Source organism: Saimiri boliviensis, chromosome 2, assembly GCF_048565385.1.
Source record: "Saimiri boliviensis isolate mSaiBol1 chromosome 2, mSaiBol1.pri, whole genome shotgun sequence".
In the NCBI taxonomy this organism is placed as follows: Eukaryota; Metazoa; Chordata; class Mammalia; order Primates; family Cebidae; genus Saimiri; species Saimiri boliviensis.
Window position 1 is genome coordinate 130,433,589 of NC_133450.1, and position 23,705 is coordinate 130,457,293.

The 23,705-nt window shown below is 41.5% G+C and overlaps 1 protein-coding gene across 14 annotated transcripts in view; it reads left to right on the forward strand.

Annotated features, from left to right (window-relative positions):
* Window positions 1–23,705, forward strand: part of MARK3 (microtubule affinity regulating kinase 3) — a 113,879-nt gene that overhangs the window by 66,464 nt on the left and 23,710 nt on the right. For 11 of the 14 annotated variants that reach the window (XM_074394356.1, XM_003933365.4, XM_010343952.3 and 8 more), the window contains 9 exons: window positions 3,739–3,809; window positions 7,778–7,834; window positions 11,565–11,801; window positions 11,982–12,101; window positions 12,345–12,444; window positions 12,771–12,883; window positions 14,024–14,177; window positions 19,492–19,709; window positions 21,684–21,787. In XM_074394356.1, the coding sequence (XP_074250457.1) occupies window positions 3,739–3,809; window positions 7,778–7,834; window positions 11,565–11,801; window positions 11,982–12,101; window positions 12,345–12,444; window positions 12,771–12,883; window positions 14,024–14,177; window positions 19,492–19,709; window positions 21,684–21,787 (1,174 nt within the window). The remainder of the gene's footprint in view (window positions 1–3,738; window positions 3,810–7,777; window positions 7,835–11,564; window positions 11,802–11,981; window positions 12,102–12,344; window positions 12,445–12,770; window positions 12,884–14,023; window positions 14,178–19,491; window positions 19,710–21,683; window positions 21,788–23,705) is intronic. The other 3 variants (XM_074394350.1, XM_003933366.4, XM_010343953.3) reach the window with 1 other exon arrangement.

Genomic DNA, 23,705 nt, shown 5'->3' on the forward strand with positions numbered 1-23,705 from the left:
CTGCATTTATGATTTATAAACTACTGGGCACACATTCTGTTAAACTCTATAGCAGTTTTATTATTAGCACTTTGATCCATGTTGCAAAACCTGAAGATAGAAAGCTGGATTATAGTCTCATTTTAGTGAGTTAACCATTGAATAAAAAGATTGTAAACAAACAATGAGTTGTAGTAAGCATATCTCTGACACCACTTTCTTATACTCCTACTTCATTATTAGTTGTATAGTTTATACTTTGTGTGTATGTAGTTTGGAAACTTAGTTGGGATTTTCAAAACTTCAGGAATAGTAAGGTTAATCTCAGGACCAAACAGGAGTTCGAGACCAGCCTGACCAATATGGTGAAAGCCCATCTCTACTAAAAGTACAAAAAAAAAATTAACCAGGTGTCATGGAGTGCGCCTATAGTCCCAGCTACTTGGGAGGCTGAGAAAGGAGAATTGCTTGAACCCAGGAGGTGAAGGTTACAGTGAGCTGAGATCGCACCATTGCACTCCAGCCTAGGCAACAAAGAGCAAAACTCTGTCAATCAGTCAATCAATATCACAACCAAAATGCTTTATGGAGTTCTAATACTTTCTACTCATCTTATGGGCAAACAACCCAGAGTAATGTTCATAGCCTTCTCGTTGTACAGCCTCTACAGTGTACAAGGTGCTTTCTCTTAGCAGATCTCCTTTGACTTTCACAATGACTCCATGCTGTGGCCAGGCGGTGAATGATGGGCTTTTTACCCCTGAGGAAATGGAGGCTGGGAAGTCTCACTGTGGACGCTCTGTGCCCCCAGCACTCTGACAGCAGACAGCCTTTTTAATTGGTCATTCATGGCTTTCTGTTCCCATCTATTTTAGGTACCCAGGTCACAGAGATTACCCATATAGGAGCAAAACAAAAACATCTGAGAAGCATCCAGGTCTAGTAGAAAGAGGATAGGCTCTGGAAAAGACAGACCTGGAGTGAGTCCAGCCAGAGGCCCTCGTTGGCCATGTGACCTGACAAATAACATGTGCTGAGCTGAGTGTCACAGTGAGCATAGTAACCTCCTCTGAGGGCTCAGTGCACTTAGCAGCATTGTAACAGCATTTAGTCCAAGGTGGTGGTTCTGTATTACCTTGGACTTTTTTTTTTTTTTTTTAAGATAGGATCTCACTTCTTTGGCCAGGCTGGAGTGCAGTGGTGCCATCTCAGCTCACTGCAACCTCTGCTTCCTGGGTTCAAACAGTTCTGCCTTAGCCTCCCAAGTAGCTGGGACTATAGGCCCATATCACACCTGGCTAATTTTTGTAATTTTGGTAGACAAGAGGTGAGTTAATTTCAGGACTTGAATTAGAACTAAGGGCTTTCTTTAGCTGGGCATGGTGGCACGTGTCTGTAATCCCAGCTACTCAGGAGGCTGAGGCAGGAGAATTGCTTGAACCCAGGGGGCGGAGGTTGTGGTGAGCCGAGATCGTGCCATTGCACTCCAGCCTGGGTAACAACAGCGAAACTCCATCTCAAAAAAAAAAGAACTAAGGGCTTTCTGAACTGGCCTGTCAGTGTCCTTCTATCCAGCCACCTGTTCCCTACCTGGGCAGGAGAGCCACCTGTGCTTCTTGCTTCTTTTTTCTCTGACAAATAGCCTTAGTGTTTTTAAGTTCAGCTGCGTAATCTGAATGTTAATACATTTTTAATAAGGAAAAAAAGTTCTGGATTGAATTCCTAGTTTAAGAGTTGAACTCCTGAATTATAATTTAGTAATTATGTGTGTAACATATGGGTCCAGAAATCTCTTAAGAGCTTTATATTGAATTCAAATTTAGAAAAAAAAAAAATTGTATTGACAGACTTCGATTTTATGTGTTAATCTACAACAGCTGGTAGGATTTATCTTTTAATTTTTTTAAGTAAAAGCTTCTATATTATACTCATGTTTAGTTGTTTTTGCTGATCAACCACTTGTTTTGACATTGCATGCTTTTCTGCAAATAGAAAGGTCATTCGTATAGAAAATGCCAATACTTTACTGAGCTGGCATTTAATTTCATACATAATTCATCATAGTTAAGTGAATTTGTGTCATGTAAACTTGACAGTATGTCATGCCTTTTAAAAGATCATTATGCAGGCCAGGCACAGTGGCTCACACCTGTAATCCCAGCTACTTGGGAGGCTGAGGCATGAGAATTGCTTGAAACCAGGAAGCAGAGGTTGTAGTGAGCCAAGATCAGGCCACTGGACTCCAGCCTAGGTGACAGAGCTTGACTCTCTCTTGCTTACTTGCTCTCTCTTGCTCTCTCTCTCTCTCTGTTGCTCGCTCGCTCACTCGCTCTCTCTCAAAAAAAGATACCGTTATACAATCAAGTGATAACATGATAATGTTTATGTCTATTCGTTATTTAAAATGTATTCTTTCAGAGTTAGGGTTAAGAGTTTCAAAGTCAGAAATAAATGTGTAATTCATAATGACTTTCAAGTTTCAAAATATTTTGGTTGAATATTTTCACTAAGCTGTTGGAGGTATTCCTTATTTGTATGAAGTAAAGATGTTTCTTTCCCGAAAACACTTTATATCTAATTTTCTAAATTAGTATTCTTTTTTGTTTATTTCAGAGGTGGCTATTCTTTATTCTAAATTGATAAGCAGTTGACAGTGCTGATAATACATTCCTTGAAGTGTCACCTTTCTTCCCCAAGGAGTTAGTTGTGTAAATGGCCACCAAGCTGTGCATCAGCTAGTTCTGCTGGCTTCACCTCCATTGTATCCTGAGCTCCCACTTCTCACCACCACTGCGCTTCCCACTCTAGTCCCCATCACTTTCTTTATGGATTTGATTATTGCACTGATCTCCTGGTTGGTCTTCCTGCCTCTTCCCTTTATTGGCAGCCTCTCCCCCGCTAGCAGCCAGTGACCCTTTTAAGAGGTCAGTTGTTTCATCTCCTCTGCTTCTCATCTCACTGATAGTAGAGCCAGAGTGCTCACGACAGCCTCCAGGACTCTTCCTGGCCTCAAGAACTACCTCTCTTCCCCTCATTCACACTTCTCCAGCCCTGTGGCCTTCTTGCTGTTTCTGTTATTACTGTAGAATCTTACCTCAGATAACTACATTGTCCACACCCTCAAGTACTCAGTAAAACACAACTGTATGCACTCACAGGCTTACTTGTCTGTCTCTTTCTACTGCTTTTTCTCCACAGCACTTGCTATCCTCTGATACAATATATATTTATTCATTTATTGTCCCTCTCCCCCAGCTAGAATGTAAACTCTGTGAGGAAAAGAATTCTTGCTGTGTTCATTGCTACATTTCCCCAGAGCCTACCTAGAACAGTGCCTTGGAGTTAGTGGACATTCAGTATATGTTTGTTGAGTGAATGAATATATTCAGGAAATGCTTTGTCGTCATAATCCTGCAGTGAGTGTGTCCTCTTCTAACACTAATAACTTCATCCATTTTAATTTTCTATTTTCTTTGCTTAGTTTTTATTAAAGCATATTGAAAACACCCTTTAAAATAAGAGTTATATAATTTAGGCATAGGGAATTTAATTTTAAAACTTTTTTCCACCTTAAAAGATTTTGTTGGTGAATTTAAATACCTGCAGTTAAACTTAAAGCCAGCTTAGTTCAGATTCCACATATTTCTAGCTAACTTTATATTTAAAAATTAGTGCATTGCTAAAAGTGAAACATTATCAATTTATGGGAAAATTAATGCTCAGAAGTAGGGCTTCTACTTTTATTTCTCTCACTTACAGGTGAAGTATTCGACTATTTGGTTGCACATGGCAGAATGAAGGAAAAAGAAGCAAGAGCTAAATTTAGACAGGTATGAATTAATGTGTCTTTACTTTGTTAATTTGATAATTTATCTCACTTAAACCCTGAAGCAAACAAGTGTTTGCCTCCATAAGTGCTTTTAAGGCTGTTGGATGGCAGGGGTTGGCCATTCAATTCAACAAAAATTTATAAAGTACCTTTCATACCTAAGGCACTGTGCTGGAGGCAGCCAAGGTTCTATTCCTAGCTTTGTAGTGGGAGCATTAGTCTTACACTTTACCTTCCCTTTCAACAATTGAGCCTTAAAAATCTAGAGCCTTGCCGGGCGTGGTGGCTCAAGCCTGTAATCCCAGCACTTTGGGAGGCCGAGGCGGGTGGATCACGAGGTCAAGAGATCGAGACCATCCTGGTCAACATGGTGAAACCCCGTCTCTACTAAAAATACAAAAAATTAGCTGGGCTTGGTGGCGCGTGCCTGTAATCCCAGCTACTCAGGAGGCTGAGGCAGGAGAATTGCCTGAACCCAGGAGGCGGAGGTTGCGGTGAGCCGAGATCGCGCCATTGCACTCCAGCCTGGGTAACGAGCGAAACTCCGTCTCAAAAAAAAAAAAAACAAAAAAACAAAAAAAAAAAATCTAGAGCCTTTCAAAAACACCTGTGATTACATTAATTAAAACCATTTCAGAGTTTTTAGTGACTGTCAGAACCCCAAAATTCATTATTAGCTTTGTCTGACATAAACCAAGATCGAATATAACTCAAACTGCTAATTGGCAACTTCTTGCTTTGTTTTTACTCTGCTTTTTAAAGAGACATGGGTTTTAATAAGCGGATTTTAAGCATATGGGTTACTTAACTCTCCTGTCTTTATCAATAATAATTACTGTTACGGACTGACCATGCCACACACTGGGACAAGTGCTTTACCTACATTCATGTAAATCTTACAGCCGCCTTGTGAATTAAGTACTGTTACACCCATTTGCTAAAATAAGACAACTGAGACATGGGAAGATTAAATAACTTGTCCAGAATTGCCTTTCTTCCCCCTTACCCCTTATTGTGGAGAACGGAATCTTGGTATATTGCCCAGGCAGGTCCCAGAATTGCCTTTCAAGTAGGAGACCTGCCACAGACTCAAGAGGCCCAAACCGTCTGACTCCAAAACTCAGATTTGCAATCATTATTGTGCTGTTATTTAGGCTGAGAATCAGCAAACTTCTGTAAACGGCCAGATAGTGAACATTTTAGGCTTTGTGGGCCACACTGTCTCTGTCACAACTATTTAACTCTTCTGTTGTAGCTTAGAAGCAACTGTAGGCTGGGCACAGTGGCTCATGCCTGTAATCCCAACACTTTGGAAGGCCGAGGTGAGCAGATCACCTGAGGTCAGGAGTTCGAGACCAGCCTGGCCAACATGGTGAAACCCTGTCTCCACAAAAATACAAAAATTAGCAAGGCATGATGGCAAGTGTCTGTAATCCCAGCTACTGGTGAGGCTGAGGTGGGAAAATTGCTTGAACCTGTTGCTGAGGCTGGAGTGCAGTGGTGTGATCTCAGCTCACTGCAACCTCTGCCTCCCATATTCAAGCAATTCTGCCTCAGCTTCCCAAGTTGTTGGGATTATAGGTGTGCACCACCACGCCCGGCTTTTTTTTTTTTTTTCTTTCCTTTTCTTTTTTTAATTTTAGTAGAGACGGGGTTTCACCCGGTTGGCCAGGCTGGTATCAAACTCCTGACCTCACTGCCCTCCTCAGCCTCCAAAGTGCTGGAATTACAGATTTGAGCCACTGCACCCAGCCTCAATTTCTGTGCTTTCTAGGAGCTTGTAAGTCATCATTACTTTGACTAAGTAAAAAATGTTTTTCTATTTATGACAGAAAGGAAGGTATGCCACATACAAAGTACACCGTGCGATCCTTTTCCATATTCATCACCAGATGGGTTTTCCTCTTCCTACTTCCTTCACCATGCCCATCCTAGTTACTGCTCATGACATTTTAAATTTTTGGTTGGGCTCTTGTTCTCTTCAGAGAAAAGTAATAGATTTCCAGCTCCATCTTTTTTTACTTAACCTCTTTCTTGGTTGGCTGGTGATGTTGATTCTTTGACACTCTTTCATGTATGATTGAAAGTGAATTAGGCTAGCATTCATAGTTTAACCTAGATAATGTCTGTTAGAAATCACCATTTCTAGCTGCTAATAGTATGCAAAAAAAGCTGTAAGTTCAAGTTGAGTCTTTTCGGCTTATTGTGGTGTCAGGTTAGCTCTGAGCTGTTTTGGAGCCAGAGAAAGAGAGAAATTATTTGATCTCTTTGAGAAAGGACAGGAAATCATCAAATCGGATTCAAAAGCAGAATTTGAAAATAACCTATAAGAGAAATCTCAATATGAGGAAAAACTAATATAAATTCTGAATGAGAAAAGGGAAAAGATTAAATAAAACTTACCTGTGTCCTAGGTGACAAAGCTATTACTTTGTTTTGGGAAAACAAAGCTATTTTACTTTTCCAGTTTTCATGCTGACAGAATAGAACAATCATGATAAATCCAAAGTAACAGATGCTCTAAAACCCATATTTTGTTATTGGAATTTCTGTACCTTTAGTTAATCGTGAGTGGGTCTGATATTCTGAATGTTAATTTTAAGTAATGAAGCTGCTTAGCAAAGTGCTGATTTTTGTTATCATCTCATCCTAACCCCAGTTCACCTTTTCCTTGCTGCTTATTTTGAACCAAAATATTGTACAGCCCTCTCTGAGATTTTATCTCCATGGATGGGTCCATGGGGCTTACAGTTGGGAGTTGATGATGATTTGGAGGAACCAACAGTATTTTTATTATAACCTCAGTTTTGTGTATATGTAATCATATGCATCTATATATACATGCAGAATACCAAAGAAAAGACTAGATGCAAGTACAACAAAATAACAAGAGATGTTACCTCTAGTGGTAATACAGGAATATATTTCCATAGACTTTTCTGTATTTCCTAGAATTTCTACAATCTAAGTGACCAGTAAGTTGACATTTCAGTAAAACAGTTGGTTTAATCATAGTCGTGATTGCAAGTTGACTAAATAAAGCATACTATTTGCTGAAAGTGGGAGGAATTCTTAATAGTGCACATAGTAGTTTTCATAGTTCACATACGTTACAACGTTCATTCCTCCATTTTAATAAAGGAAGAGGAAACTGACCCTCAGAGAAGTTAACTAGCTTTTGCTCCCCATGGATCCACATCAGTTAGAAGGAAGACTGTTGCAGGGAGCAGACTGGAAAGAGCACTTACAGAAGAGAACCAACCTGGATTAACACCTGGGTATGGGTAACTCTACTGCTGGTTTGGTTTGGAGTTGACTCCATGGGTATGGAAAGGTTGCACCAGGTTGGGCACAGTGGCTCATGCCTGTAATCCTAGCACTTTGGGAGGCCAGTGCGGGCGAATCACCTGAGGTTAGGAGTTCAAGACCAGCCTGGCCAACGTGGTAAAACCCCATCTCTGCTAAAAATACAAAATTAGCTGGGCATGGTGGCACATGCTTGTAAGGAGAACTTCTTGAACCCAGGAAGGGGAGGTTGCAGTGAGCCAAGATTGTGCCATTGCACTCCAGCCCGGTCAACAGAGTGAGACTCTGTCTCAAGGAGGAAAAAAAAAAAAAAGTTACACCAGAGCCATCTGGGCCTAGGGGCAGCCAGGGTCCACCAGATCCAGGCGATTTGTTGGGTCCTGGCACTACACTCTAAGTGGAATGTCAATGGATAGGGTCCAAAAAGAGACTTCAGTTAAAACGGTAGAAAACAGAAGAACATTCTCACCTATTTCGTTTTGCCCCATTCCTAAATTTCTCCAGACTGGAAAGTTCAAGGCATAGGAAAATTGTTTTTAGAAATCCACACAGACATTCAAGTACATACTGAGTATTCTGTGTGTGTGAACATTAACAAAGTTATTTTCATCTTAATTACGAATCTGCACCAGTGATGTCTGACTCTGTGTCTCTCCTGTTCAGATCGTGTCTGCAGTTCAATACTGCCATCAGAAACGAATCGTACATCGAGACCTCAAGGTAAGTAGAAGTGCCTCACTGAGCATATGCTCTGTCTATATGTATGCAGTTCTCACAGTGGTCATTACACAAATGAGGTGTAGATTAGACTTACTAAAATTTTTTTAAATTTCATAGTCATTGAATCTTCTTAACTTATAGGAAGGAGCATTAAAATTTTTTTTAAAAGTAAAGTTTGTTGAAAGTATTTTACATTTCAGTTAAGGTGACTGATGGTTGATTTCTGGAGGACAGTCATCACACAGCCAAACAAATGGGGGCCTCCAGAAATGTATGGTCATCCCCACAGCATCCCCAGTGCCGTCTGGCATTCTTTTCTGCTACTTACATTAGTTCTCTCCCATTAACAGCAGTGCCTGTTGGAGACCTCTTTCAAGGTCCTCAACCTCTGCCCTCACTCTGACATAGGATGAGGTTTCATATTTCACAGAGAAAATAGAAACACCAGGCAGAAACTCCCTCAGTTTCTACCAGGCCCTTAGACATAGCTGCACCTACCCCCATCAATCACTGCTCTCCTCCTGTTACAGGAAAGTGAGGTGGCTCTGCTCTGAGTTCTGGGTCCTGATTCCCTCTGGGGACTGCTCTGTCTGATGCCTGTTTTCTCTCCATTTGTTTATTCACTCTCCTTCTCCACTGGCTTTCTTTTCACCAGCAGCATTTACCCATGCTCAAGTCTGTATGCCCTTTTTTTTTTTTTTTTTTTTTTTTTTAAACTAAAAACCACCCATGTTCCCCTTCCAGATACACCCTTTTTCTCTCTTCTCCTTTGTAGCCATATTCTTCTGAACATTTCCTAGATTCTGTGTCTTAACTTGGCACTCACCTTCACTCTCCTTTCATGTGGTTGTCATTGACCTGCTTTTTCATATTCACTCTCAGCTTCAGTGGCCAACTGTACGCTGATGGCTCTGAACTCATTCCTGCGGCCACAGCACTCTTCTTGGATCCAGGACCCAGCTGAGCAAAGGGTATCTTCACATAAGCATTCCTCGGGTGCAGCAGGTTCAAAGCCTAAATTTTTCCTTTCTAAACATGAATGTTCACTTCTTATTCAAGTGAGTGATGTCCCTCAGGTGCCTTATCTACTCAGTCACCAGGCCCTTTTGCTGTTGTATCCCAGATATCTCTTTTTTTTTTTTTTGAGACGGAGTTTCGCCCTTGTTACCCACGCTGGAGTGCAATGGCGCGATCTCGGCTCACCGCAACCTCCGCCTCCTGGGCTCAGGCAATTCTCCTGCCTCAGCCTCCTGAGTAGCTGGGATTACAGGCACGTGCCACCATGCCCAGCTAATTTTTTGCACTTTTAGTAGAGACGGGGTTTCACCATGTTGACCAGGATGGTCTCGATCTCTCGACCTCGTGATCCACCCGCCTCAGCCTCCCAAAGTGCTGGGATTACAGGCTTGAGCCACCGCGCCTGGCCAGATATCTCTTAAGCTCACTCTTTTCTGTCTGTTATACTATCCAAGGCCAGACCACCATTATCTCAGGTGATTACGACACTGCTTTCTTACCTATTCTTCTCTGCTTCTAGTTTTGCCTCTTCCTCCCATGTATATTTTCTACACTGCACCCAGAATGGTTTTTAAGGAAACACAAATGAGATGGTCATTTCTCTGCTTAAACAACTCTTCAGTGGCTTCCCATTGCTCTTAGGATGAAAACCCGAACTTCTCAAGTACAGTCCTTTGTTATTAAGCCCTGACCATTCCCCAGCCCTCTCTACACGTCTCTATCCCACACACTGTCTGTCAGTTTCTTGGTGAAACATGCTGTGTCTCAGATGGGTTCTCAGATTCTCTATTCTGCCTGAAATACCCCTCATCAACACATCCATTATAATCAGATGCACCTTCTGGTGCTTTGATTTCATCTGGGAAGTGGTCCACTCCTTTCAGTGCCAACCTGCATATCCTGGTGCCTCTTCAGTTATGGCACTTGTGTCTCAGGACAGCTGCTTATCTTTCCGCCTCTTCCACTCTAAACTGTGAGCTGTTGAGGGCAGGGTTTTATCGGTCTTGTTCATCATTATCCATCCAGACACTAATACAGCATCTGCTGTGGGGTAGCCACATAGGAAATGTTTGTTAAAATAAAGTAACTGTGATTTTGGGGGTTTTTTTGTTTTGTTTTGTTTTAGGTTTTTTTTGTTTTTGTTTTTGGTTTTTTTTTTGAGACAGAGTCTTGCTCTGTCATTCAGGCTGGAGTGCAGTGGCGCCATCTCAGCTCACTACAACCTCCATCTCCCGGGTTCAAGCAATTCTACTGACTTGGCCTCTCAAGTATTTGAGGTTACAGAAGCCTGCCACCATACCAGCTAATTTTTTGCATTTTTATTAGAGATGGGGTTTCGCCAAGTTGGCCAGACTGGTATCAAACTCCTGACATCAGGTGATGCACCCGCCTTGGCCTCCCAAAGTGCTGGGATTACAGGCGTGAACCACCGCACCCAGCTGTGATTTGTCTCTTGAATGAGGTTTGGGATTCTCCCCTTTTCATTTAACAGCCATTTCATAGCTATTTAGCTGTTTTTATGAAATGCTCCTTTTTAAAAAAAAGATATTTATTTTTTGAGACAGGCTTTTACTCTGTCACCCAGGCTGGAGTGCAGTGGCACAATCATAGCTCACTGCAGCCTCAAACTCCCAGGTTTAAGAGATCCTCCTACCTCAGCCGTCTAAATAGCTGGGATTGCAGGAGTTACCCAGCTAATTTTTAAAAAATTTTTTGTAGAGAAGGGGTCTCTCTATGTTTCCCTAACTAGTCTGGAACTCCTGGGCTCAAGTGAGCCACTGTACCTGGCCCTGCCCCTACCCCTGCCACATGTTACTTTCGTTTTTTGTTTTTGAGATGGAGTATCACTCTGTTGCCCAGGCTGGAGTGCGGTGGTAGAATCTCAACTCACTGCAACCTTTGCCTCCTGGGTTCAAGCAATTCTCCTGCCCCAGCCTCCCGAGTAGCTTGGATTACAGGTGTGCACCACCATGCCCAGCTAATTTTTGTATTTTTATTAGAGACAGGGTTTCACCATCTTGGCTAGGCTGGTCTCAAACTCCTGGCCTCGGGTGATCTACCCACCTCTGCTTCCCAAAATGTTGGGATTACAGGCGTTGAGCCACTGTGCCTGGCCCCCATATTATTATTCCTTTTTTTTTTTGACAGAGTTTCGCTCTTGTTACCCAGGCTGGAGTGCAATGGCGCGATCTCGGCTCACTGCAACCTCCGCCTCCTGGGTTCAGGCAATTCTCCTGCCTCAGCCTCCTGAGTAACTGCAATTACAGGCACGCGCCACCATGCCCAGCTAATTTTTTGTATTTTTTGTAGAGACGGGGTTTCACCATGTTGACCAGGATGGTCTCGATCCTTGACCTCGTGATCCACCCGCCTTGGCCTCCCAAAGTGCTGGGATTACAGGCTTGAGCCACCGTGCCCGGCCATATTATTATTCTTAATCGAAAAACTTGTCAAGGCTTTTCTTGATCTTGGGACACTGATGTTTACATTAGTGCTAGAATTAATTTATACTTCATGTTTGTTATTATTAATGTTATAAAATAAGGAGTTCTCTTTTGTCTCCTGTTTTTTTTCTCTAGAAGGAATATTTTCACATTAATTAGGAGGTAACTTTATATCGTTACAAAGAGCTTTTCTGAAAATGCCTAATCCTGTCATATTTCTAGTTCTATTTTGGTTAAATTTCATTTTTGTCTTGCTGTTTTCCCTCTAGGCTGAAAATCTATTGTTAGATGCCGATATGAACATTAAAATAGCAGATTTCGGTTTTAGCAATGAATTTACTGTTGGCAGTAAACTCGACACATTTTGTGGCAGTCCTCCATACGCAGCGCCGGAGCTCTTCCAGGGCAAGAAATACGACGGGCCAGAAGTGGATGTGTGGAGTCTGGGGGTCATTTTATACACACTAGTCAGTGGCTCACTTCCCTTTGATGGGCAAAACCTAAAGGTATAAGAAGCAGTTGCATCCGTGTACTTCACAAAACTAAAAGAAGTTTCCTAATATTACATGGCTTCATATCTTTAACATTATATTAGTGTGGGGGCTTCAGGGTTTTTCTTGTTGTGTTTTGTTAACTAAACCTAAAGGTTGACTCACTAGTTTTCTTTCCTCTCTACCTCCCCAAAGGAACTGAGAGAGAGAGTATTAAGAGGGAAATACAGAATTCCCTTCTACATGTCTACAGACTGTGAAAACCTTCTCAAACGTTTCCTGGTGCTAAATCCAATTAAACGCGGCACTCTAGAGGTAATCATGTAGGTGGAAACAAGCAACAACTTTGGAGAGTCTTTAGAGTGGCCTTAGAACTTTGCTTGATTATATGCCTTACTGGATACATCCTGCTGCTTTGTAAGCAGAAATTGAAACATTTAAAAAATTTTGAGTTTATGCTTTGAACAATAGTCAATGAAATGTTGAAAATAAATTTTTCTAAATATTATGGTTATCAGAATATTTTACTCTGCTAATGAACAGTTTACCTTTTTTTAGCAAATCATGAAGGACAGGTGGATCAATGCAGGGCATGAAGAAGATGAACTCAAACCATTCATTGAACCAGAGTTAGACATCTCAGACCAAAAAAGAATAGGTAATCACTCCGTGCCTGCACGTTCATGTGTATTTGTCTAAGTAACATATTTCTGTTTGGACTCATATCTGTACCTAAAATGTGAATGATGGAAAGTTAAGCACAGGTTATATGAACAGTTTATCTGTTCTGTCATATTTGGGAACTTAGCTACCTACAGTTTCCTATGATAGCACCCAGTAACTCTGAAACAAGTGCCCATTTATATTAGAAAATGTATGTAATGTGTAATCTTTTAGGTCAAATGAAGAAAATTGTTTTATCCTATAAAAGGATGATTTCTTACCCAAACAAAACACATAAACTGTATTATGTCCTTCTTTTAGATATTATGGTGGGAATGGGATATTCACAAGAAGAAATTCAAGAATCTCTTAGTAAAATGAAATATGATGAAATCACAGCTACATATTTGTTATTGGGGAGAAAATCTTCAGAGGTAAGAGTAATCAGAGAGAAAGAGCTGAAATACCCTTAATTATTAGTTCACATAAACTGTTTTCTTAGTTTTTATCTTTTGAATATTTGTAACATTTGATATAACATTTTTTAGATTTACCTGCAAACAGAAAATCCAAATCCTGTGACTATTACAAGCTATTTTAAGTTAACCCTTAATGATGGATATTAGCCAGGCATGGTGGCTCACACATGTAATCCTAGCACTTTGAGAGGCCGAGGCAGATGGATCAGTTGAGGCCAGGAGTTCAAGACTAGCCTGGCTAACATAGTGAAACTCCCATCTCTTCTGAAACAAACAAACAAAAAATTAGCCAAGCGTGTTGATGCACCTATAATCTCAGCTACTCGGGAGGCTGAGGCAAGGGAATTGCTTGACCCTGCCAGGCGGAGGTTGCAGTAAGCCAAGATCATGACACTACACTCCAGCTTGGGTGGCAGACTGAGATTCTGTCTCCCAAAAAAAAAAAAAAATGCTGGGCGTGGTGGCTCACACCTGTAATCCCAGCACTTTGGGAGGCTGAGGCGGGTGGATCACAAGGTCAGGAGTTCAAGACCAACCTGGCCAATATGGTGAAGCCCCATGTCTACTAAAAATACAAAAATTAGCCAGATGTGGTGGCGCGTGCTTGTAATGCCAGCTACTCGAGAGGCTGAGGCAGGAGAATTGCTTGAACCTGGGAGGCAGAGGTTGCAGTGAGCCGAGATCACACCGCCACACTCCAGCCTGAGCAATAGAGCAAGACTGTATTTTGAGGGGAGGTGGGGTAGAGGGAAAAAAAGATGGATGTTGTTATAAACCTGGTCTTTCATAAATTAACTTATAGTCATTAATGGTTTAGAAATGACATAAAGCATCAGATGAAGATAGAAAGCATCAGATAACTTTAAATAGAGCATTTAAAGTTATTTGAGAAAGAAAATGATAAATACCTTTAGTGTCTTTCCAGCAGCCATAAAACTACTTTTGCTTAAGTTTAGGATTAAAATTTTTGTACGTTGTGATTCCTCCTCTCTGAATGAACGGTTTATGAGGTCTATGTTAATGAGAAGTTTAATTTCCTGATAAACCATTTGGGTTCGTGTTGTGGTTTGCTCTGTTTTTCTCATTTTCTCTTAGCTGGATGCTAGTGATTCCAGTTCTAGCAGCAATCTTTCACTTGCTAAGGTTAGGCCAAGCAGTGATCTCAACAACAGTACTGGCCAATCTCCTCACCACAAAGTGCAGAGAAGTGTTTCTTCAAGCCAGAAGCAAAGACGCTACAGCGATCATGGTAAGTTTTGGAGTATTCCAGTGCCTTCTCTCAAGAGTCCAGGCAAGAGATCCAGCACTGGGAAGCATCCTCTTGGTCCGAGCCTGGCTTGATGTTCTTTCTTGGCATTTCTTTCTCTCTTTCTTTTTTGAGACAGTCTCGCTCTGTTGCCCAGGCTGGAGGGCAGTGGCACAATTTTGACTCACTGCAACCTCCACCTCCCAGGTTCAAGCAATTCTCCTGCCTCAGCCTCCTGAGTAGCTAGGACTACAGGCGTGCACCACCATTTCTGGCTAAATTTTGTATTTTTAGTAGAGATAGAGTTTTGCTATGTTGGCCAGGCTGGTCTCAATCACCTGGCCTCAAGTGATCTGCCCACCTCAGCCTCCCAAAGTGCTAGGATTACAGGCATGAGCCACTGTGCCTAGCCAGCATTTTTTTTCTTAGTGTTCCTGCAGGCGCTGGCATGATTACATGATTACTTCAAGCCTCTCATCTTCTTGATACATTCAGTAGATTTTTGCTGGGTAAGGCCTCAGTTAAGTGGAAACCTTACCATTAGCCCCTCTAGAACTTCTGCTTTAATCTGTAGTTTTTCTTTTCTTTTTTTTTTTTTTTTTAATGGAGATGGGGACTTGCTATGTTGCCCAAGCTGGTCTCAAGCTCCCAAGTTCAAGCGATGACATGAACCACCACATCCAGCCCTTAGTCTGTAGTTCTATTCACTCTTCACCTCTGCATTGGATTTACTTTGTGGAGTAGTACTGTCCAGTAAAACTTTCTGTGATTATTACAATTTTATATCTCTATGCTGTCCAGTCAGGTAGCTACTGGACACTTGTGGCTATCAAGCACTTGAACTGGGGAAATGATTTTTGCCCTTTTTATTTTTATTTATTTATTCTTGAGATGGAGTTTCGCTCTCATTGTCCAAGCTGGAGTATAATAGCACGATCTTGGCTCACTGAACCTCAGCCTTCTGGGTTCAAGCAGTTCTCCTGCCTCAGCCTCCTGAATAGCTGAGACTACAGACATGCGCCATCACGCGTATTTTGTGTTTTTAGTAGCAGCGGGGTTTCACGGTGTTGGCCAGGCTGCTCTAGAACTCCTGACCTCGGGTGATCCACCCACCATGGCCTCCCAGAGTGCTGGGATTGCAGGTGTGAGCCTGTCATTGGCCTAGCCGATTTTTACTCTTTTAAAATTTTACTGGCCTGGTGCGGTGGGTCGTGTCTGTAATCCCAGTACTTTGGGAGGCTGAACCCAGCAGATCACAAGGTTAGGAGTTCGAGACCAGCCTAACCAACATGGTGAAACCTCATCTCTACTGAAAATAGAAAAATCAGTCGGGCTTGTTGGCGCGTGCCTGTAATCCCTGCTACTCAGGAGGTAAGGCAAGAGAATTGCTTGAACCCAGAGGAGGTTGCAGTGAGCTGAGATTATGCCACTGCATTCCAGCCTGGGCAACAGAAAGAGACTCTTTGTCTCAAAGAAAAAAGAAAAAAAAAATTTTTACTTAAGTAATATATATGTATAGCCAATTGCGACCAGTGGCTATCATATTAGGACAGCCCTAGAGAATATATGGAACCCGTTTTGCCTTAATTGGTTTCAGTGTTTTACGGTGTCATTCTTATCCATTCTCTTACTGTTGGTGTGGTTAAGCCGCCCTCCCTTTTAAACTTCAGTTATAGAAGCCAATCCTTTATGAGGCATAAGACCCCCAGTGGGTAGGCCTACCAAGCTCTACAGTTGTTCTGCCTTCAGCAATCCACGTGTCCGAGTCCTGAGACTAGCGTGTGTGTTTACTCCCTCATAACTACACGTTAACATTGTAGATATCTCCTTTAATTCTGTTATTCCAGGATTCGGGAACTAAGTCTATGTTTGTCTGTTCCTAACTTTTAAAAATATATGCTCATATAGAGCCCCGATTCATCTCCTTGGGTTTTTGTTGTTGTTATTTTTGTTTTTGTTTTTTTGAGACAAAGTTTCTCTCTGTTGCCCAGGCTGGAGTGCAATAGCACGATCTCGGCTCACTGCAACCTCTACATCCCAGGTTGAAGTGATTCTTCTGCCTCAGCCTCCCAAGTACCTGGGACTATAGGTGTGCACCAACACACCCGGCTAATTTTTGTATTTTTAGTAGAGACGGGCTTTCACCACTTTTGGCCAGGCTGGTCTCGAACTCTTGACCTAAGTGATCTGCCCACCTCTGCCTCCCAAAGTGCTGGGATTACAGGCGTGAGCCACCACTCCTGGCCTCATTTTATTTCTTCTCTCTGGACATTTTCCATCTTAATACTTTGATCTTGAGATTTGACATTTAGGACTGCACAGAGCATTTTAGATGTGGACAGCTTTTATTTTGTACTAAAATTGGTGACGTGGTTTGATTTCCATTTCCTTCTGTTGCCTGTCTTTCTACATGGTTTAGACTGAAGCAACAGTGTACTAATATCCCTAGTAAAGCATCTACAGTGGCTGCTCTTCTAGGGTATAACTGAGAGCACAGAACTCTTTCTCACATCGGGATTTGTGTTCCTAGCATTTGTAGATGATGTGTTGATCTAGGTCTGCCTTTTTTGTGTTCATGTTAGTCACTAACAAGTGGGGGTTTCCACTGCTTATGGACCACTTTACAATTAAATCCTGATGTATTGCCCTGAAACCATCTAGTTTAAATGGAATTATCCCTCAATTCTAGAAGAAACCTGATCATGGGATTTTTGCATTTCTCTAGGGAATATGTTAATAAGTTAGTTCTTCCTTAAGCACATAGATTCCATCCAGATTATTAGAGCCTTTTTGTCCCCAGCTCATAAAATTTTAGAGATAAAAAGGGCTTTAGACATGGTATCCTACACTCACCAAACTTCTATTTTATCCCTGAGGAAATAGACCAAGAGAGATCATCAAGTCTCCTAAGGCTACATAGTAAATCAGAAACAACTGGGCAGAGCCCAGGACTCCTGGTCCCAGCCCTGTGGCTTTCTCCACTGAAGCACCTCACTGGAGTGGCCTTTTCATAATCCTCATCTTTCTTGGAATTTCTGAAGGCAGGAAAGCCTGTATGGCCAGGCCAGCTTTCACCCCCTTGCCTCCTCTCACTTCTCCCTTCCTTTTTCCCTGCCTGTAGATGCTGACCTCTCTGCATGCATGTCTGCTTCTTCTCTAAAACCACAATGTAATTTATAGCTGTCCTTCCTAATTTGAGACCCACATGTGAATACCCCATATGTGCGTACACACTTTTTCTGCAAATGGTGATCTCCATCCAATTTTCAAGGGATTCTTTAGCTTGTTTTTCTTTAAAAAAAAGAATAATAATAATCACTGTTTACTAATCAGTGATGAGTGGTACTGGGGCACATTTGATAGTTCTCAGAAAAAAAAAATGAATTTGGATCAATTTCTCACATCTTATACCAGGATGAATTTCCAATTGAAATGAAGATACAAATATAAAAAATAAAACCCCAGAAATATTGAAAGAAAACATGGGATTATTTGCTTTTTAACTTGGACTGGTGAAGGTGTTTCTGTCACCCCAAATACTAAACCCATGAAAGAAAAGACTTACAAATTTGATTACATAAAAATGAAATGTCTGTGTAACACATCCATACCATGGACTATACTACTCACAATAAAAAGGAGTAAACTATGATATGTATAACTTGGATGGATCTCAAGGGAATTATACTGGGTGAAAATACATAAAAAGTTACATTCCATGGATTCCCATTTATATAACATTCTTGAAATGACAGAATTCTAGAGATGGCGAGCAGGTTATTAGTTGCTGGGATTCAGCAAAAGGGAGTTAGAGTAAGAGGAAAGTGGCAGTGGCTGTGACTGTGGCTATGAAAGGTAGTTCCCAGGGTCTTTGAGATGGAAATGCACTACATCTTGACTGGTGGTGTCCACATGACTCTAAACATGTAATAAAAGGGTATAGAATGAAATAGACATACAAATTACTGTAAGTAAAACTAGGGAAATCTGAATGAGGTCAGCGGATTATATCAATGTCTGTTTCTATTCAGACTCCTAAATCTTAAAAGGTTTTATATTTTCTAAACACAAAGTTGGAAAGCAAATCAGTAGTGACCTGAAAGTTCACAATGTCAATAGACCATGATATTGGGAAGAAAGCTAAGCACTGAGGCTAATACCACCCTATACTTGGTTAAGTTTTTGTTTTATATGTTAAAATTACTAAACCGAAAGCTTAGTTGTCGTTCTCCTGTGAATAAAAGTAGCCCTTATTTATTTTTAATTTAGTTCCAAATAGATTTGCCGTTTAGATTTTTGTCCAAAAACTAGCTCCTCCCATCCCCATTTGTTTGTTTATTTTTTTAAACAGGACCTCATTCTGTCACCCAAGCCACATGCAGCCTCAAACGCTTAGGCTCAAGCTGTCCTCCCACCTCAGCCTCCCAAAGTGTTGGAATTACAAGTGTGAGCTACCATGCATCCCCAACCTTTAATACATCTAAAATATAAAATATCTTCTGCCTTAGAAAAAATGATGAGCATTTGATGCTGTCCTTTAAGATTACCACTGGATTATCATATCTGAGGCATATACTAGTAGTTATCATGTTCATTTGTAAAATTCTTAGCACTCTGAATCTTCTGTGCTGCTATTGGAGTCTCCCTGTGGTTTACTATAGGACATCAGTGTGTCGTCCACATGTCCCTAGGCACATGTCCCTGGACATACTCCTCCTGGAGTGGCAGGAATGACTAGTGACCTCCATCTACTTCCTCCCTGTCGCTTGTATGATTCCTCTGCTTCTACACCTTCCCCTGTCTACTCAAACTCCTGTTTATCTAAAGATTATGGGTGTTTTTAAAAAGATCCAGGATAAAACTTCAAAAGAAATGGCCTATAATAAACCTATACTTTTCTGTTCCAAAAGGTGATGGCCTCTCTCCTACAAAAAAGGATGTAATTCACTCAGATGTACGAGATGAACTGGTTCATTCTGCTTGATTTGTGTGCAACTAATTAGTTTGAATCTATATAGTAATACCACCTTAAGATGTTTCCAAAGGACAAGTCTAAATGCTTATAATTTTTTCAAAAATATTTTTTAAATAGAAATTTAGGGGTATTAAGTGAAATTTCAGTATTGAATTCATTGCATAGGGCAAACATTAGATATAAGTGAGAAACATCTTAGAGGATTTTACTGTTTTACATTTTTTTAGGTGAATAGCAATCTTAGATCCTCTTACAAAATATGATTACTGTCACTTGATTACTGTCACAAAATGAAACTTGAAACTATATTCAGTCTTTTTAAAAGTGAACTCTTTATTTTAGCTGGACCGGCTATTCCTTCTGTTGTGGCGTATCCGAAAAGGAGTCAGACCAGCACTGCAGATAGTGACCTCAAAGAAGATGGAATTTCCTCCCGGAAATCAGGTGGCAGTTCTGTTGGAGGAAAGGGAATTGCTCCAGCCAGTCCCATGCTTGGGAATGCAAGTAATCCCAATAAGGCGGATATTCCTGAACACAAGAAAAGCTCCACTGTCCCTAGTGTAAGTGTTGTTGAACTATAGAGTGGTCTTAGCGTGGTAGGGTTGGAACTGGCTAGACCCAGGTGTTCATTTTATTCCTGTGGTCTCCTGTTCCTGGAATGTCCTCCCCACTAGGCCAGTCTTAACCTGTAGAAATCCTACCTGCTGCATTGTAGATGTTTATTGTTGACACTCTCTTAGTTCATTCCTGCTGCTGTAACAAAATGCCTGAGACTGGCTAATTTATAAAGAAAAGACATTTATTTCTTACAATTCTGGAGGCTGGGAAGTCCAAGATGAAGGCACCAGCAAGTTCTGTGTCTGGCGAGGGCCCTGTTCTCTGCTTCCAAGATGGCATCCTCCAGAGGAGACAAATGCTGTGTTCTCATGTGGCTGAAGGGACAGAAGGGGTGAACTCACTCCCTCAAGCTCTTTTATAAGACACTAATCTCGCTGGGCCTGGTGGCTCACACTTGTAATCCTGACACTTTTGGAGGCCAAGGAGAGTGGATCAGGAGTTCAAGACCAGCCTGGCCAAGATGTTGAAACCCCGTCCCTACTAAAAATACAAAAATTAGCCAGGTGTGGTGGCAGGCACCCAAAATCCCAGCTACTTGGGAGGCTGAGGCAGAGCATTGCTTGAACCTGGGAGGTGGACGTTGCAGTGAGCCAAGATCACACCACTGCACTCCAGCCTGGGCAACAGAGCAAGACTCCATCTCAAAAAAAAAAAAAAAAAGACACTAATCTGTTCATGAAGGCAGAGCCCTCATCATCTAAACACCTCCTATCTCCAAATACTGTTTTCTCCTATTGGAGATAAAGCTTCAACATGAATTTTGGAGAGGACACAAACATGATCTCACAAAGTTCCATAGGTATGGCCGGGCACGGTGACTCATGCCTGTAATCCCTGCACTTTGGGAGGCCGAGGCGGGTGGATCACGAGATCAGGAGATTGAGACCATCCTGGCCAACGTGGTGAAACCCTGTCTCTACTAAAATACAAAAAAATTAGCCAGGCTTGGGTACATGCCAGTAGTCCCAGCTACTTGGGAGGCTGAGTCAGGGGAATCGCTTGAACTCAAGAGGCAGAGACGGCAGTGAACCGAGATCGCACCACTGCACTCCAGCCTGGCAACAAAGCAAGACCCTATCTCAATAAAAAAAAAAATTACCAGGTATGGTGGTGTGCTCCTGTCATCCCAGCTACTCAGGAGGCTGAGGCAGGAGAATTGCTTCAACCCAAGAGGCGGACATTGCAGTGAACTGAGGTCATGCCTCTGCACTCCTGCCTGGGTGACAGAGCGAGACTCCATCTCAAGAAAAAAAAACAAAAACAATTCAAGATGAGATGTGGAAAATTAAAAAATAAAAATTTCATAGCTGCGACTTGTTTCTTGCTTTTTAGTTTTTTATGTTAAAGTTAATATTCATGTGAATTAAATTCATGAAGTTGAATTTGTGAAATTAAATTCATGTGAATCCACATGACACATGATTAACCATTTTAAAGTGTGCAGTTCAGTGGCATTTGGTACACTCACAGTATTGTGCAACCAACACCTCTCTTTAGTTTCAGAACTTTTTCAGCACCCCAGAAGGGCTACCTGGGCACAGTGGCTTACCCCTCTAATCCCAGCACTTTGGGAGGCTGAGGCAGGAGGATCATTTGGGCCCAAGAGTTTGAGATCAGCCTGGGCATCAGAGTGAAACCTCATCTCTACAAAAAAATATATAAAAATAAATTAGCTGGGCATGATGATGCACACCTATAGTACCAGCTACGTGGGAGGCTTAGGTGGGAAGATCGTTTGAGCCCAGGAGGTTGAGGCTGCAGTGAGTTGTGATCACACCACCATGTTCCAGCCTGGGCAACAGAGCAAGACTCTGTCTTTTAAGTAAAAGATGGGTATTCCTATTTATGTAAATGAGTTTATTTTTTCTTATTTTACTGTGTTTACCAAATTAAGACAAAAATGACCTTTTTTATAGAGTAACACAGCATCTAGTGGAATGACACGGCGAAATACTTACGTTTGCAGTGAGAGAACTACAGCTGATAGACACTCAGTGATTCAGAATGGCAAAGAAAACAGGTAGGAAATTTCACCTGTTTGTAAGAAAAGTTGTTTTTCCCAAGAGAAATGAAAGCATGTTATTTACTGCTTTGTTTTTATAATCCTCAAAGCTGTAAGTATTCTCTGAAGGTAAGCTAAATTTGTGTACTACTTTTTAGCAAGATACTAGAATTGTAAATTGTTTTCGTCGTCCAGAGCGTCATCCTCCTGCCTGGCTGTGTATGAAAACTAAAAGCATTGGGTTAAATCCAGGAGGTTTCCTAGAGGAAGTAGAAAGTAAGCTGTGAGTATGTTGTAGAACATTGACTAGATGGAGGTTGTCTTGTGCACATTAATAACTTGAAAAAAAGCTGAAAGTGGGAGAAGATAAGGACTCGAGGCAGAGAGCCACACTTGGGAGAATGCAGAGCACCACTTAGCGTTCAAGGTCAGCAGTTTACCAAAGGGTCCAGATGCCTGAGTCTAAATAGAAACACTGGGGAAGCCAAGAGAAATGGAGAGTCAAGCCTTCTGAATGCTTTTAATTTGCTTGCAGGGAAAGCATACATAGGATGAGCACGCTTTAAAAGACAATGATGTTACATGTCAGTAAGGAGAGTGTCCTATCATGCACACTATTTTCTTGGGGTTATGAAATAAGAAAATAAGTAGAGTCAGTAAAATGGGATTAGATAGGACCAGAGACTCTGAGGTGGGGTTAGTTTGGATGGAAAGAAAAAAGAGAAGTTGGATTGGTAGAAGATAATTAAATATGCTATATTTTGTTGAGAACAAATTTCCCAGGCTGGCATGGATTTTCCTCCTTTGTTTTTGAAAGAGCAGTATATAAACTAAATTCAAAAGTGTACATCATTTTTCTAACTTGACCATTGTTTGCATCAGAATTGTTTCTTCTGACATTTACTTTCTGCAGTTACAGTAAAAGGTTCTGTTTCTTAATCCTAACCTGTTTGATCTCATTAGTCAAACGAAATGTTTGATCACTATATTTTGTGACAGCCTAAGCAAAAATTATTTCCTCTTTCATCCTTAGTACCAAACTGATTATCGCTTCCCTGTTCCATAGGTCAGTTAGGATTGAATTGATAGGAGTAACATTTGTTCTGTAAGATTATGGTTATTTGTTGAATTTTTAGAAATATTTACATTCTCTTGTTCTCTTTTCTGACTTCCATGTGTGTGTATGTGTTTTAACATTGTCTTTTTTCCTATTTAAAAACTGTTAAGAACTTGAGCCGGGCGCGGTGGCTCAAGCCTGTAATCCCAGCACTTTGGGAGGCCGAGGCGGGTGGATCACGAGGTCAAGAGATCGAGACCATCCTGGTCAACATGGTGAAACCCCGTCTCTACTAAAAGTGCAAAAAATTAGCTGGGCATGGTGGCACGTGCCTGTAATCCCAGCTACTCAGGAGGCTGAGGCAGGAGAATTGCCTGAGCCCAGGAGGCGGAGGTTGCGGTGAGCCGAGATCGCGCCATTGCACTCCAGCCTGGGTAACAAGGGCGAAACTCCGTCTCAAAAAAAAAGAACTTGAGTATAGCGGCTGGGGGGTTTACAGATAATGGTTGGTATAGGTATTTCTTAATAGTAGTCTACTCTTTGGTAGATTTGTATTATAGTTCCATTCTTAACTCTCAAGTTTTTTCTAGTTCACAAGTGACTTAATAGAAAATATCAGTAGAAGACTTAAAAGTTTCTGATGTTATAGATTTTAGTCTACAGGACTACAAAAATGTTTCATGGCCAGGTGCAATGGTTCACATTCACCTGAGGTCAGGGGTTCAAGACCAGCCTGGTCAACATGGTGAAACCCCCATCTGTACTGAAAATACAAAAATTAACTGGATGTGGTGGCGAAAGCCTGTAATCCCAGCTACTAGGGACACTGAGGTGGGAGAATCGCTTGAACCCAGGAGGCAGAGGTTGCAGTGAGCTGAG